The following is a 15,393-nucleotide window of genomic DNA, read 5'->3' on the forward strand; positions in this document are numbered from 1 at the left end:
AGTTTTAGGGTGAGTTGAATGGGGTAGTTGATTGAGTTAATTTCTATATTAGTTAAGGTTACAAGCCTTTTGGTGAACATTTAGAGGTTGATCAACGATTTTTAGTTTAATACATAAAATGCAAGTAAAGAATTTATAAAGAGATTAGATTCTTACCTTGCTAATATCTTTTCTAGTAGATAGGTGTGTCTTATGGGTGAGCACAAAAAGATGGTCAGATAGCCTGAACTCAATGGTGACCTCAAGATATCGCAGAATAACCCTTCTCACATCCAACTTTTCAGAATCCGGTCCTTCCTCCTTGAATCTGTAGGCTGGAACGCTGCCAACAGATCTGTGTGCAAAGAAACTCCAGCCTCTGTGAACTTGAGGAAAGGCTTTCTGCAAGAAAGAACTGTAGCTCCAAGACTCTTCTTGCTGAGGTAATAGCCACAGGAAAAACCATCTTGCGTTCAGATCCATCAAGGACGCTTCCTTCAGCCTGATTGAGTCCTTGCAAATCCACGTTAAGGCTCCATGAGAGAAACAGGTGTTTTACCAGTGTCCTGAGCCACAGGGCCCCCTTTAGGATTCTGGCTATGTCCAGATGAAACGCCAATGAAGACTTGCACTCTTGAGCCCTGAAACAAGAGAGTGTCCCACCACTTGGACTCTGAGGGATGGCACTGTAAGCCCCTTGTCAAAGTCAGCCTGGAGGAAGGCTAACACCACAGAGATCAGAGCAGAAAAAGGCTTCACCTTCTCTTTAATGCACCAGAGTTGGAAAGGTTCCCATGCCTTAGCATAAGTAGAGATCGTTGTAGTCTTTCTGGCTTGAGCAGAATGGCAATGACCACTTCAGAGTATCCCTTGCACTCTAACGCCACACATGTAAGAGCCATACTGTAAGAACAAAGTGATCCGGATCTTCTATGTCCACTGGTCCCTGAGAAAGAAGGTCCGGCTGTACTCGAAGTCTGAGACTGGCGCTCCTCTGAGGACGTACTAGGTTTGCATATCATGGTCTGTGGGGTCATTCTGGAGCCATAAGAATGACTGCTCCCCGATGGCTTGCAATCCTGTGGAGTTTATCTGGCTTATCATGGGCACGGAGGAACTGCGTACAAGAGCTTGTTCTTCCACCACAACTGGACCACAGTGTCCAGACCTGTGCTTCTGGGCTCGGATCGTTGACTGAAGAATCAGTCCGCCTTCTTGTTTCTGGCTGTCACCATCAGATCAAAAGTTGGGATACCCCAGCGCTGAACAATGAACTGAAAGGCTGCTACAGACAGTGTCCATTCTCACAGATCCAGTGTCTGTCTAATGAGGAAATCGGCTTCGACATCATCCATTCTTGCTAAATGCACTGCTGTAAGTGCCAGAAAATGAAAACTCCACCCACCTGAATTATAAGAGGTTCTCCAGACTCAGCTGTGCACTCTTGGTGCTACCCTGGCGACTGATATATGCCACCTCAGTAGCACTGTCTGAGAAAACTCAGACTGCTTCCAGATTCTTCTCCAGCCTCTGCAATGCCAATCAAATGGCACAAAATTCCAATCTGCCGATCAACCACTTCTTTTGGGAGGCCCCTGGATAAAGCATCTGTTGTAGTGAGACCCCAGCCAAACAGACTGGCATCCATTGTCACAATTACCCATGAGGCTATTTTGAGGAGCATGCCCCTTGATAATGCCTGTGGATGGAGCCACCAGCTCATACTAGTCCGAAGTACACAGGATAGAAATCTTCAAGGAGTCTGACTAAGGTGATCACCTTGAAATAACGCGCTATGGAGAGGACACATGTGAGCCTTTGCCCATTGGACCATGTCTATCGTGGCTGCCATGGAGCCTAGCTCTGTCTGTGCGCCTCTGAAAGATACACACACCCTTCTGCCTTGTTGAAGATGACTCTCAGCTATTGGGATGGAACCAATTGGCTCTTTCAGAAATTCACTATCTAACCCAGACTCTGCAGGACTCAGAAAACATGGGCCACCACTTGTTCTCCTTCCGAGAATGATGAAGCTCTGATCAAACAGTCGTCCAGGTATAGATGAACCTGCAAGCTCGCCTTTCATAAATGGGCAGCTACCACCACCATCACCTTGTTAAACATGCGAGGAGCATCATCAGCTCAAAGGAAAGAGCTGAGAACTGGTAATGGTTTCCCAGGACATGAAATCTCATGAACATTGTGTTCTGGAAAAATGAGAATGTGCAGGTAGGTGTCTTTCAAATCCAGGGAAGCCAGAAATTCCCCTGGTGCCCCTGCTATGACTAATCATACTATCTCCATATTAAAGCACAGCATTGACGTAAGATCCAGAATGAGTCTCTAATCGTCTGAGCCTTTCTTGGGCATGATGAAGTATATGGAGTATCTGATCCCGAATCTTCGGGCAGCACAAACTCTATGGCCTGAATATCTAATAGCCTTTGGAATGTAGCTGCGACTTTGCTTGCTTTCTTTGGTCACTCTGCTGGTAAGTCCACAAACTGGTCTGTTAAACCGCTCTGAATGATCTCCAGCACCCAACGATCTGACAAGATCTACACCCAAGCCTTCGTATACTCAAAGAGCTGTTCCCCTATTTTCAGGGGAACTTCTCCGGACCAGGAATCATTGCGCTTTCTTGGAGGTTGGAGCTGAACGAGAATTGGAGGTATGGTTGCCTGGGACCTGAGAATCTCTGGCTGGTTCCCTGGAAGGATCTCTGAAAGGAGGCTCAAGTTTTCAAGTTTCATGTTTTATTAAAATTTGATAAAACACTAATCATAAATTCTAAGCGTTTGACAATTAAAAATTAAAATGAGGAATAATTAACAAACTTATTAGTGACACGACATTACTTACATGAAAACAACAGGATAGTAGCGAGAAATACAATTTTAAAAGAGAGTACAATTAAGGTTAAAAACGAGAGGGAAATGGGAGGAATCATATTAATGTTGAATATGAGAACAGAATTTGGCAAGGGAGGACCTAGAGATCAATTAGCAATCATAAGCATCTTTAAATAAGAAGCTTTTAAAGTTGCCCTTAAATTTATCTAAATTTTTCTCAGCCCTTAAATGTGATGGTAATGAATTCCATATTGTAGGGCTATAGTTGCAAATGAAGAAGCCCTAAGGGTACTAATGATTTTTAAGGACGAGACATGAAGAAGGTGCTGTGATGCGGATCTTAAAGTTCTCAAAGGATCGTGAGGAATAAGATACTTATGAATAAAAGCAGGTTCCTTGGAGTTCATAGTTTTAAAGGAGATTAAAGTAATTTTATCAGTAATACGGTGGTGAATTGGTAACCAGTGTGCATTTTTTTTACATAGGAGCGACGTGATCAAATTTTTTCTTGTTCGTTATCATTTTTATGGCAGTGTTTTGTATTAATTGTAAGGGTCAGATGTCTTTTTGGCAGACTCCTTTAAGTAAGGAATTGCAGTAGTCGAGTACTCCACCTGAGCACTGTAAAAAGCTACTGGAGCCACAAAAATTAGATCACTCGGAGCCTCTATAAGCTGATGGTCTGCTGTTAGGTAGAAATTTCAGCTGAAGATCTGTCATGCTGGCCATGAGATCGTCCAATCACTTCTCAAACAACTTTTGCCCCTTGAAAGGAAGTCTGCTGAAAGGTAGCCTTGAAGGAGGAATCTCCTGCCCACTCCCTGATTCAAAGCATTCTGTGTACTGACATCAAATAAGCCAAAACTTTGCTCATGACCCTGATATCACAGAGAGCATCGGCTAAATCATCCACTCCAGCTAATAGGAGCTGGGGCAAAGGCTCTCCCTCGGTCAGTTCAAGCCCCAGCATCCTGGTATGACAGGCGCGTGTCACTAAGGAAGTTGCTGCAGCTGCCTTGATTCCCAAGGCTGGTGCTTCAAATTCTCTTTTAAGAAGCACATCCACTCTGCGATTCTGCATATCCTTTAATGCCATGCCTCCCCTCACTTGGTAGGGATGTGCGTTTGGTTACCTGCGCTATTAAGGAATCTACCTTGGGCTGAGAGAATAGCTGCTGATACTCCTGTGTCATCAGATACAGCTGAGCTACTTTAAGGGAACCTTCAGGAGCATCCCAATGAAAACCTCAGAAAATACTTTTTCACAGAATGGGTGATGAATGCATGGAATGCCCCCCACCCCAGTGGAGGTGATGGAGACAAAGAATGTATTTAAATTCAAGAAAGTTTGGGATAAATACAATGGATCTTTAAGGAAGAGAAAGGAATAGTAGATGGCATAGATAGGCAGACTAGATAGGCCATTTGGTCTTCATCTGCCTTTATTTTTCTGTTTCTACATTTCTAATTTTCCAAACTTCAGTTTATATAAGGCTTGTACGATGGACAAGATTTTAACATCTAATTACTAGAGAGTTGTGTAGGGAAAGAAATCAAACCCACTCCCTTCCGTCCCCACAAGTAATCTCTTCTGATCCCATAAACTTCAGAAGTAGCTATTTTATTTAATTATGCTACTAAATTAGAGGTTCTGAACAGGGTCACCTACAGTACAGTTATCTGTGAAAAAGGATTTTACATTCCTCCTCTCCCACCGTTATTCCTTTTATTGCTGGATGCACTTTAATTTGGGTCACTCAGGGCTCCGCCACCAAGGCAGACAAAAGGGGAAATAAGGGACAACCCTGGCAGGTCCCCCACATCTACTTGAATTTATCATATCCTCCATCAACTCTAATTTTAGCAATAGGGTCAATTTAAAGAGCAGAGATCCACATGTAAAAAATTTTGGCCAAAACCCTTACATTGTAATACTTGATGCATGAATCCCTATTCTGCCTTATCAAATGCCTTTCTCAGCACCAATGATCAAAAGAACCATCAGGTCATGCCTAATTTTAGTCTGCCACATTAAGATTAATGTATGTTTTACTTTATCTCCAGTTTTCCTGCTGGAATTGAAACCAGACTGATCCTCCTTCACTAAATAATGTAGGACCAAGTTCATTCTGGTGACCAATATTTTAGCCAGCAGCTAGACATCCAATTTAATAGAGATATTGGTTTATATGAACTACAAAGGATGGGATCTTTCCCCCGTTTTGGAAGCACTGTTATTCCTGCTTCTAATATGGATGACAGTAAAGGAGCTCCTTTTAAAATAGAATTAGTTAATAAAATTATGATATTTCAGCCACAATCACACCAATAGGCTCTGTACTTAAAATAATCAACTCCTACCTATCTTATAGTGTATCACTTCTCCCAACCTGTACCTTATATTCGATAACTTTGTATTTTAACCACTTCGCTGATTGTCCAGCACCTCTTGTTGTAAACCGCCTCAAACTATCATGGCTTTGGCGGTATATAAAAAATAAAATTATTATTATTATCCTGCTCACAGTCACACTCATGACTTACCTCACCCAGTGTCACGCCCATAATATGAGAGACAGGATCCTGATGGTTGATAACACCATAGAACCATGGGTTCTCACCATCTGGCTGGAACACTTTCACCTTTTGTCCCTGGATGCTATAAGACCCTGAAAAAGGAAACGTTATTGGTTTAGACAAAGCCCTAAGAAACTAAATTGCAGACCACAAGGATTACAGTCTTTCTAGTGATACTGGCACCTAAATTCAAAAATTCCTCTATGTATTACAATCAATACACAATGACACTAGATAAGCTATAATTGCCAAATGCCTTTCCTCAGAGTGTTTAAAATCTTACTGGTAGTTAATCAATTTATAGTTTTATACCTTACAGACCTTTAATTATAAACCAGTAGCTAGTATTCCTCTGTTTACTTAATTACTTGAGGCAATAGTAGATACACAGTTATTCAACTATATTGATAAATTTCATTGTTGTCATCTCAATTTGGTTTCAGAGCACTACATAGTACTGAAACTCTTTTATTGCTTCTTACAACCATGCTAGTTGCAGGTGCTCAGATTGTATTATTGTAGTTTGACCTGTCAGCTGTGTTTGTATATTTAGGTAGTACAGGGCCAGTATTAGATTGGTTCAATAAATGTTTGTGTACTAAAAGCTATACAGTTAAGACGAAGGGAGAGCTATCACTACCTGGCAAGCACCCTGTGGTGTTCATCAGAGCTAGCCATTCTCTCCAATCTGTTTATGAGTTCTTTAAATTCTCTTTATTTGGAAGATGATGAATATTGTTGCTCATATGCAGGTGATATTTTCATTCTGGTACCAGTGTCAACAGATATGATCTATACTCGGGCTAAGGCATGTATAGGAAAGTTAAATGCAACCAAAACAAAGATTCTATGGTTTTCCAATCAATTGGAATTTATACCCAAGGTTATACCACTCAATCAGAATGACAATCTAAAGGTAGAAAGATCCTCCGTGGTACTGGGGATTCTTAGACTCCTCATTCTCTTTTGAGGTTCATGTTGATTGGGGGATTGGGGAGGGTCCCTTATTCAAAAGCATGAAACTAGGGGTACTGCTCTGGGTATTGTACATTGCTTGAAGATGATGTACAAGTTTTTTCTTCCTGTATTGTTGTAATGTTGTCCATGGTGATTTGTGATGCTTTATGCAGTGCTTCTGTTTCATTAATAAAAATATTCAACAACAAAAAAAGTTTTCTTTAAACTGAGCCACTTCTATTGGAACTTATTTTCATGATCATCATATTAGGCTTCTTGATCAGAGCCTGATTTTGTCTGTTACATTATTACAGTATTTTGTATTCAGGAATTACTGTCAAACTAAGGAATAGGATGCAACTATTGCAGAATATGTCTGCATGAATGATATTTAGGATTGCATCGAGAGTCTGAGAAGAGGCTTGAATTTCCAAATATCTATAATAAAATGCTAAGCGCGCATGCGCACTCTTACCCCGTGTTCGCTGAGTCCTGATCTGTTGGGCTGTGGTGGTAAGAGTGCGCATGCGCACGTCTAAGGACCAGCCAGGTAACACGCCGTGACTCTCCCCCACCCCCGCCGCCAACCCTACCTGGCACATCACTAACACGCCACGCCACGACTCCCCCCCCTCCCCTCCGCCGACCCTACCCGGCACACCAGAAACCCCCGTTGACCCTCCCAGCCGACCCTCCCACTGCTACACAGCCGACAAACCTCACAGCTCCAGCAGCGTCCCAGGCACAGTAAACACATTGCTTCAGGTCTTCTACTAGCCTAATTTCCTCTGCCGCATCTCTGATGCTGCTCAGGGGGATGGAAGGCAGGCTGGCATGGGGGGGGGGGAGTTTCAATGGAAGGGGGCTGGGAGGCAGGCAGGCATCGGAGGGGGGGTGGGGGGGTTTCAATGGAAACGTGCTGCTCAGGGGGCTGGGAGGCAGGCAGGCATCGGAGGGGGGGTGGGGGGGTTTCAATGGAAACGTGCTGCTCAGGGGGATGGGAGGCAGGCAGGTAGGCTGGCATCGGGGGGGGTTAATGGAAACATGCTGCTCAGGGGGATGGGCAGCAGGCAGGCAAGCAGACTGGCATCGGGGGGGGGTTTAAATGGAAACATGTTGCTCAGGGGGATGGGAGGCAGGCAGGCTGGCATCGGGGGTGGGGGTGGGACAAAGTCTGGAAGATAATGATGGGGACATAAGAAGGAGGCACTGGGGGCACTAAGGACATAGAAAGGGGCACTGAGGACACTAAGGACATAGGATGCACTGAGGGCACTAAGCAGGACAGAGGCACTGGGGGCACTAAGGACACGGGAAGGAGGCACTGGGGGCACTAAGGACACGGGAAGGAGGCACTGGGGGCACTAAGGACACGGGAAGGAGGCAATGGGGACATTAAGGACACAGTATGCTGGCACTGGGGCACTAAGGACACAGTACACAGGCACTGGGGCACTAAGGACATAGGATGCACTGAAGGCACTAAGCAGGACAGAGGCACTGGGGGCACTAAGGACATAGGAAGGAGGCAATGGGGGCATTAAGGACACAGTACGCTGACACTGGGGCACTAAGGACACAGTACGCAGACACTGGGGCACTAAGGACACAGTACAGAGGCACTGGGGGCATTAAGGACATGGGGAGAAGGCACTGAGGCATTATGGACACAGGAAGGAGGTAATGGGGGCACTAAGGACATAGGAAGGGGTACTAAGGACATGGGAAGGAGGCACTAGGGACACTATGGACATAGGAAGAGGCACTAAAGACATAGGAAGGAGGCACTGAGGGCACTAAGGACATAGGGAGAGACACAGACAGAAAAAGAATAACAGACAGGCAGCGTGCAAGGAGAGAGAAACAAAGAAAATAAACCCCAGACAGACATCTACTCTAGCACCAGTTAATGTAACGGGCTTAAAGACTAGTGTACACATAAAGAATATATCTAATCTGGGCTTCCAGAATGGTATTTTTAAAAAATATCCACGACTGATGTACATTTTTGACCTTTACAGCTGCACCTTTAAGTTTCTTTTTTACCATTCTCCTTATGTTACCACAGTCTCCTTTTTTAAAGTTAAGTATTGGATTTCCTGTGTAAACTTATTGCAGGGATTATATCAAGTCTGATCATAAAACAATAACCACGAATAACCCATATTTCATTTAACAAAATATCAGTTTCACTTCATATGGGAGCAAAGATAGTAACATCTAACCCAGTGTCTCTCAAACTTTCTCGAGCCAGGGCACACTAAAGGTAGTGGCCATGGCTCGAGGCACCCAGAAGTGCGCGGACATCGCCGCGATGACATCATGCATATGTGTGACATCATCACGTTGACATCTACACATGTGCAGATGCCCTCCATATGGGCCCTGAGACACCAGTAGGGGGTGCCAGCAGGGAAGAGGGCCGGAGAGAAGGAGAGGCACTGGCGCCAGTTGATTGCAGCAGTGTTTTTCATCTACTTCAAGCTAAGTATCCCCTAAGTCTAACAAATATCAACTGACTACCCCAACCACAGACCTCCCTATACCCACTCAAGCTCTGTCCCAGATCTCATCCCCTTTACTAATTGTAATGCAATTTTTTCCATTCATTTTTCATACACACACAATATTACACAGCAGATATAAATTCTCAAAACTGACACATTTCAATCACTATAAAATAATTTTACCTACTGGCGATCCTCTGGAGGCTGCTGTAATTAGCTTTAAAGGTACGGCCAGGGGGGAAGCTGGAGGATGCTAGAGAGAAAGGGGAAAACATGCAGGCCTTCGGCGAATCGGGCAACGCTGGCGCTGTACCGCGTAGAGAAGTCAGCTGGAAGGTGCCTCTCTTCCTCCTCAGTGTACCGTGGCACACTTGGAATCTTAGGAGGCATACAGTTTGACTTACACTGATCTAACCAATTTACTGAGTTACATAGTCAGCATCTCAAATCTCTCAAATCAGTCAGAAATAGATGCTCAGATCATCTATTTTCCACAAAAATGATGTTAATTTATTAAAGAAAAAAGCTGAATAAAATAGAAGGCATTTATTCTAGATCTCGTGAACCTGAAAAGTGACACAGAAGAAACAATAAAATATCACTCTCAGTGGATGATTATACATCCATATGCTTCTAAGAGCAGTATTAGTCTAATGCAGTGGTCTCAAACTTGCGGCCCGCCAGGTACTATTTTGAGGCCCTCAGTATGTTTATTATAATCACAAAAGTAAAATAAAACAGTTTCTTGATCTATAAATGACAATATTATTATTAAGACTTAGCCAAAGGAAAGATTTATAAACTATAGAGTTTTATCTCATGCAAAATTGTCATTTCTTTAATAAGACATTAACTATTTTTTTCTGAGGCCCTCCAAGTACCTACAAATTCAAAATGTGGCCCTGCAAAGGGTTTGAGTTGGAGACCACTGGTCTAATGAGATCTCATTTTCAGAGATTCACTGCAGAGCAACACTATTCTCAGTAATTCTGAGAAGAGACGCTGGCTGGTCTTACCTTGAGTAAATATCTCCTGGACTTTCTGCTCACTAAGTAAGGCAGTGACAGTATCCCTCAGAATCGGCTGCTCCTGCAAAATCAGTTTCTGCTTTTCTGTCCCCATCTGCAGAAAACAGCGAAAAAAACCCCACTAAAAATCACTATCTACTGCAGCTCCAACTCCCCAGTACTGTGTAAGGATTCCTTAATGACTTCACAGCTCACTACTAACCTTCACCTAGCAATGTGCACTAACACCTGTAAGACAGGGCTTAAAAAATCCCAGGTGCCAGGTTGCAATGGCAACTAGAAATTTGGTTCTAGTGCCTGGGATTTTCACAGCTCTTTAAGAGTTTTTCAGCCATCTAAGTAGGAGCTTCTTCCTCACCATGATCTTCCTCCTTCCTGAAATCAGCCACCAAACGAGCTTTTACCCTCCTACCTCATTAATACTCACCGCCCAGTGCAGGCTACCCCTTCCCTGCCCTAATCCTTCGCTCTACAAGCCAGCTATCAGTCCAAGCAAATCAATGATTTCTTAGCTTCTGCTTCCATAAACCAATCAAGTCCCTCACAGCTCCTACCTTTGCAAGCCAATCAGCATTCCTCACAGCCTGTACTAGAGAATGACACATGACTATCACCAGCAGCTAGCCAAGGGTAGCCTGCCAAAACAGGAGACGAAAAAACCACTGGTCACCGTGGGTACGGGGACAAGGCCATTCACTGCCCCAATCGTGCGGTCCGAGCATTTCCCTCCCTCCCTTGCCCTTACCTTCACTGACGATTTTTCTCTTAACAAGCAGCCGGAGCATTTCCTGAAGTCGCGTGCAGCTGGCTGCCTGAAACTTCTCCTCTGCTCTGACGCAACTTCCTGTTTCCGGTTATGTTAGATGAGAAGTTTCAGGCAGTCAGACAGCCGCACATGACTTCAGGAAATGCTCCGGCTACTTGGTAAGAGAAAAATCGCCAGCGAAGGTAAAGGCAAGGGAGGGAGGGAGACGCTCGGACCGCACGATCGGATTTTAAGTATTTTGCACGCGTTCCCTCAATTAACTGCAGGGCGGTGAATGGCCTTGTCCCCGTAACCCATGATGACCAGGGTTTTTTCTGTCCCCCGTTTCGGCAGGCTACCCATGGCTAGCTGCGGGTAACAGTCACCGTGTCATTCTTTAGTACAGGCTGTGAGGAATGCTGATTGGCTTGCAAAGGTAGGAGCTGATTGGTTTATGGAAGTAGAAGCTAAGAAAACATTGATTTGCATGGACTGGTAGCTGGCTTGTAGGGCAAAGGATTGGGGCAGGGAAGGGGTAGCCTGCACTGGGTGGTGAGTATTAATGAGGTAGGAGGATAGAGGCTGGTGTGGTGGCTGATTTCAGGAAGGAGGAAGATCATGGGATTAGGGAGAGAGACTGGGTTGACAAATGGGTGGGAAGGGAGCAAGTTTGATGGAGGATAAGAGAGAGTTGGGGGAAAAAGTGAAACAGAGAGGAGAGACTCTTCTGGCTACATACAGAAACAAGATGTCAGATAAAGGTCAAATGGCCCATTCAGCCTGCTCATCCACAGCATCCTCTATCTCCTCCTCTCCCTAAGTGATACCAGGTGCCTGACCTATGCTTTCTTGAATTCATACACAGTCTCTGTCTCCACCACCTCTTCCAGGAAACTCTTCACGCATCTACCACTCTTTCTGTAAAATAGTATTTCCTTAGATTACTCCTGAGCCTATCACCTCTTAACTTCATCCTATGTTCTCATTCCAGAGCTTCCTTTCAAATGAAAGAGATTTGCCCCATGCGCATTTATACCATCTAGGTATTTATATGTCTCTATCATATCTCCCCTCTCCCGACTTTCCTCCAAAGTTTACATATTGAGATCTTTAAGTCTATCCTCATACGTCTTATGATGAAGACAAAGATTTCATATTTTTGCCAATGGCCTGCAGGGTATCAAGAGCCTACTTTTATTACAGTTTCATTTCCTCCCCCCCCCCAGGAACTTGATATACAGTATCAGGTCCTAAAGCTTCAGGAAGATTGCCCCTCCCCCCCCAATCAGTCTACAAATCTTAGTAGAGGTCTCAGTTACTGACTCCTAAATACAAAGAAAATTTGTAAAGGACTACAGTAAAGGATTTTCATCTTGCTTCTAACTCTCTCAAGCAGTGGTTACAACAAGAAACTATCATCTTGTTGCAGTTATATCATATTTACATAGTCCCTCCTCTATTTATTACTTAGCTACTACTAGAGAAGGAAGATAATGAAATTCCAAAATTTTGCAAACTCTTAAAAAATTAATTTTTCATATGAAGCAAATATACATTACCTGGAAAAGGCACAAGTCCACAGCATCAGACAGAAAGTGCAGATCCCTGTCCAAAAGAAATTCCAGTGCAACCAGTGAGCCCAAATTCAGCTTATCAACCAGAGGAGTAAAAGTCTGAGAAAGGAAAACAAGAAGGCTTAAGGGAATAAAATAATGGTTAGACACAAACTTGCTATCACTTAGTATTGACAAATCAAAACTAATGATTTTCCCTTTCAAAGACAGTCTATTCAGGTCCCCATAAAACTCAAATCCCTTCCAATTAAAGTTGTACCCACCTTAAATCTGTTAGGGGTAACTTTGAACAGCAAATTTACTTATCACGCTCATAATTTTTCAGTTGTCCAGAAATGTTTCCATCGATTCAGAATGATTTGTTCTCTTTCTAAATTACCTGAACCCGCATCTTTAAATACTTTAATTCATTCACTTGTGATCTCTTGTATAGATTATTGTAATGCCCTCTATAAAGGCATAACAAAAAAGGAAATAAGGCGCCTACAGATAGTGCAAAATACAGCGATTAAAATCATCTTTAAAGCAAAAAGCACTTACTTACCGTAACAGGTGTTATCCAGGGACAGCAGGCAGCTATTCTCACATATGGGTGACGTCATCGACGGAGCCCTGATGCGGAAGCCTCGCAAGAAGACTTGCTTATAGAAACTAGAAGTTTCGAGTCAGCCGTACCGCGCATTAGCAAGTGTCTTCCCGCCCAGTACAGGGTGCGTCTCCTCAATTCAGATAGCTAGCAGAGAAGCCAACCAGAGGAGGTGTGTGGGTTGTGAGAATAGCTGACTGATATCCCTGGATAACACCTGTTACAGTAAGTAACTGTGCTTTATCCCAGGACAAGCAGGCAGCCTATTCTCACATATGGGTGACCTCCAAGCTAATCAGAATGGGATGGTGGGAGTGTTGCAATTTAGGAGAATAAATTTTGTAATACTGTCTGGCCAAAATGGCTATCCCGTCTGGAGAAAACATCCAGACAATAGTGAGAAGTGAGAGTATGAACCGAGGACCAAGTAGCAGCCTTGCAAATTTCCTCAATAGGTGTAGATCTGAGGAAAGCTACTAAAGCTGCCATTGCTCTGACCTTATGGGCTTTGACTCTACTCTGTAGGGGTAATTCAGCTTGGGAATAGCAGAAGGAGATACAAGCAGCCATCCAGTTGGAGATGGTACGCTTAGAGATAGGATGTCCCAACTTATTTGGATCGAATGAGACAAAAAGTTGAGGAGCAGTTCTGTGTGGTTTGGTGCATTCCAAATACAAGGCCAAAGCACGTTTATAGTCCAGAGTATGAAGAGTTGATTCTCCAGGATGAGAACGAGGCTTTGGAAAGAACACTGGAAGAATAATGGATTGGTTGAGATGAAATTCCAAAACCATTTTAGGTAGGAATTTAGGATGAGTACGAAGAACCACCTTGTCATGATGGAACACAGTGAAAGGTGGATCAGCAACTAAAGCTTGCAGCTCACTGACTCTTCGAGCAGAAGTGAAGGCAATGAGAAACACCACTTTCCAAGTGAGATACTTCAGATGAGCCGTAGACATTGGTTCAAATGGAGGCTTCATCAATTGAGTAAGAACAACATTGAGGTCCCAAACCACTGGAGGTGGTTTGAGAGGAGGTTTGACATTGAAAAGTCCTTTCATGAATCTGGAAACCACCGGATGAGCAGAAAGGGGTTTTCCTTCAATAGGCTGATGGAAAGCAGCAATTGCACTGAGATGGACTCGGATCGATGTAGACTTGAGGCCAGAGGTGGGTAAGTGCAAAAGGTAGTCTAAAACAGAAGATAAGGAGGAATGTTGAGGCTCCTTATCGTGAGAAAAACACCACATAGAAAATCTAGTCCATTTTTGGTGATATCATTGTGTAGTGGTAGGCTTCCTAGAAGCCTCTAAAAAGTCTCTTACAGATTGAGAAAATTGAAGAGGAGTTATGTTGAGAGGTACCAAGCTCTCAGGTGTAGAGACTGCAGGTTGGGATGAAGCAGAGATTCCTGACTCTGTGTAAACAGAGATGGAAAAACTGGTAGAAGGTATGGCTCCCTGCTGCTGAGTTGAAGGAGAAGAGAGAACTAAGGTTATCTCGGCCATCGAGGAGCAATCAGAATCATGGCGGCATGGTCGTTCTTTAACTTGACAAGAGTTTTGAGAATGAGAGGGAATGCATACAGGAAGAAATTCGTCCATTCCAGAAGAAAAGCATCTACCTCGAGGCGATGAGGAGAATAAATCCTGGAACAGAACTGAGGTAGTTTGTGGTTGTGAGGAACAGTAAAGAGATCTATCTGAGGCGTTCCCCACTGTGAATAAATGTGATGAAGAGGCGAGGAATGGAGTGTCCATTCATGAGGTTGCAGAAGATGACTCAAGTTGTCCGCCAAGCAATTTTTCACCCCTTGGATTTAGAAGCTTTGAGGAAGGTGTTGTGAAGGATTGCCCAGTCCCAAACCTTCAGAGCTTCTTGACAAAGGGAGGAAGATCCTGTCCCTCCCTGTTTGTTGACATAATACATGGCGACTTGGTTGTCGGTTCAAATGAGGACTACCTGATCTTGAAGAAGATGTTGAAAAGCTTTGAGAGCCTTGAAAATCGCTCTGAGTTCCAACAGATTGATGTGACACTGACGATCTGTACTAGTCCAGTGGCCTTGAGTACGGAGACCATTGAGAGGAGTGCCCCAAGCGTAGCTCGAGGAATTTGTTGTGAGAACCTTCTGATGAGGGGGCATTTGAAACAGCAAGCCTCTGGAGAGACTGGAAGAGAACATCCACCAGCGGAGAGACTGTCTCAATGAAGGAGTGACTGCAATGTGTCAAGAAAGTGGGTCGCAAACCTGCGTCCACTGAGATGCCAGGATCCACTGAGGAATTCTGAGGTGAAGTCTGGAAAAAGGAGTCACGTGTACTGTGGAGGCCATGTGACCTAGGAGTACCATCATGTGTCTCGCTGATATGGAGGAGCGGGAAGACACTGTATGACAGAGTTGAAGGAGGGCTTCCAGACGTTGTTGCGGGAGGAATGCTTGGAGTTGGATAGTATCCAGAACAGCTCCAATGAACTGTAGATTCTGAGAGGGTTGAAGTTGGGATTTGGGAAAGTTTATTTCGAATCCCAAACTCTGTAGGAACCATGTAGTCCATTGGGTCGCTACAATAACCCTTTGATAT

The 15,393-nt window shown here is 43.9% G+C and overlaps 1 protein-coding gene across 2 annotated transcripts in view; it reads right to left on the reverse strand.

The window, feature by feature from the left end:
• Positions 1-15,393, reverse strand: part of KDM3B (lysine demethylase 3B) — a 266,148-nt gene that overhangs the window by 208,228 nt on the left and 42,527 nt on the right. For both annotated transcript variants that reach the window (XM_033927119.1, XM_033927118.1), the window contains 3 exons: positions 12,205-12,318; positions 9,889-9,994; positions 5,376-5,500 (listed from right to left, as the gene is read on the reverse strand). In XM_033927119.1, coding sequence (XP_033783010.1) covers positions 5,376-5,500; positions 9,889-9,994; positions 12,205-12,318 — 345 coding nt within the window. The remainder of the gene's footprint in view (positions 1-5,375; positions 5,501-9,888; positions 9,995-12,204; positions 12,319-15,393) is intronic.

The sequence above is a fragment of the Geotrypetes seraphini genome, chromosome 18, assembly GCF_902459505.1.
Source record: "Geotrypetes seraphini chromosome 18, aGeoSer1.1, whole genome shotgun sequence".
NCBI lineage: Eukaryota > Metazoa > Chordata > Amphibia > Gymnophiona > Dermophiidae > Geotrypetes > Geotrypetes seraphini.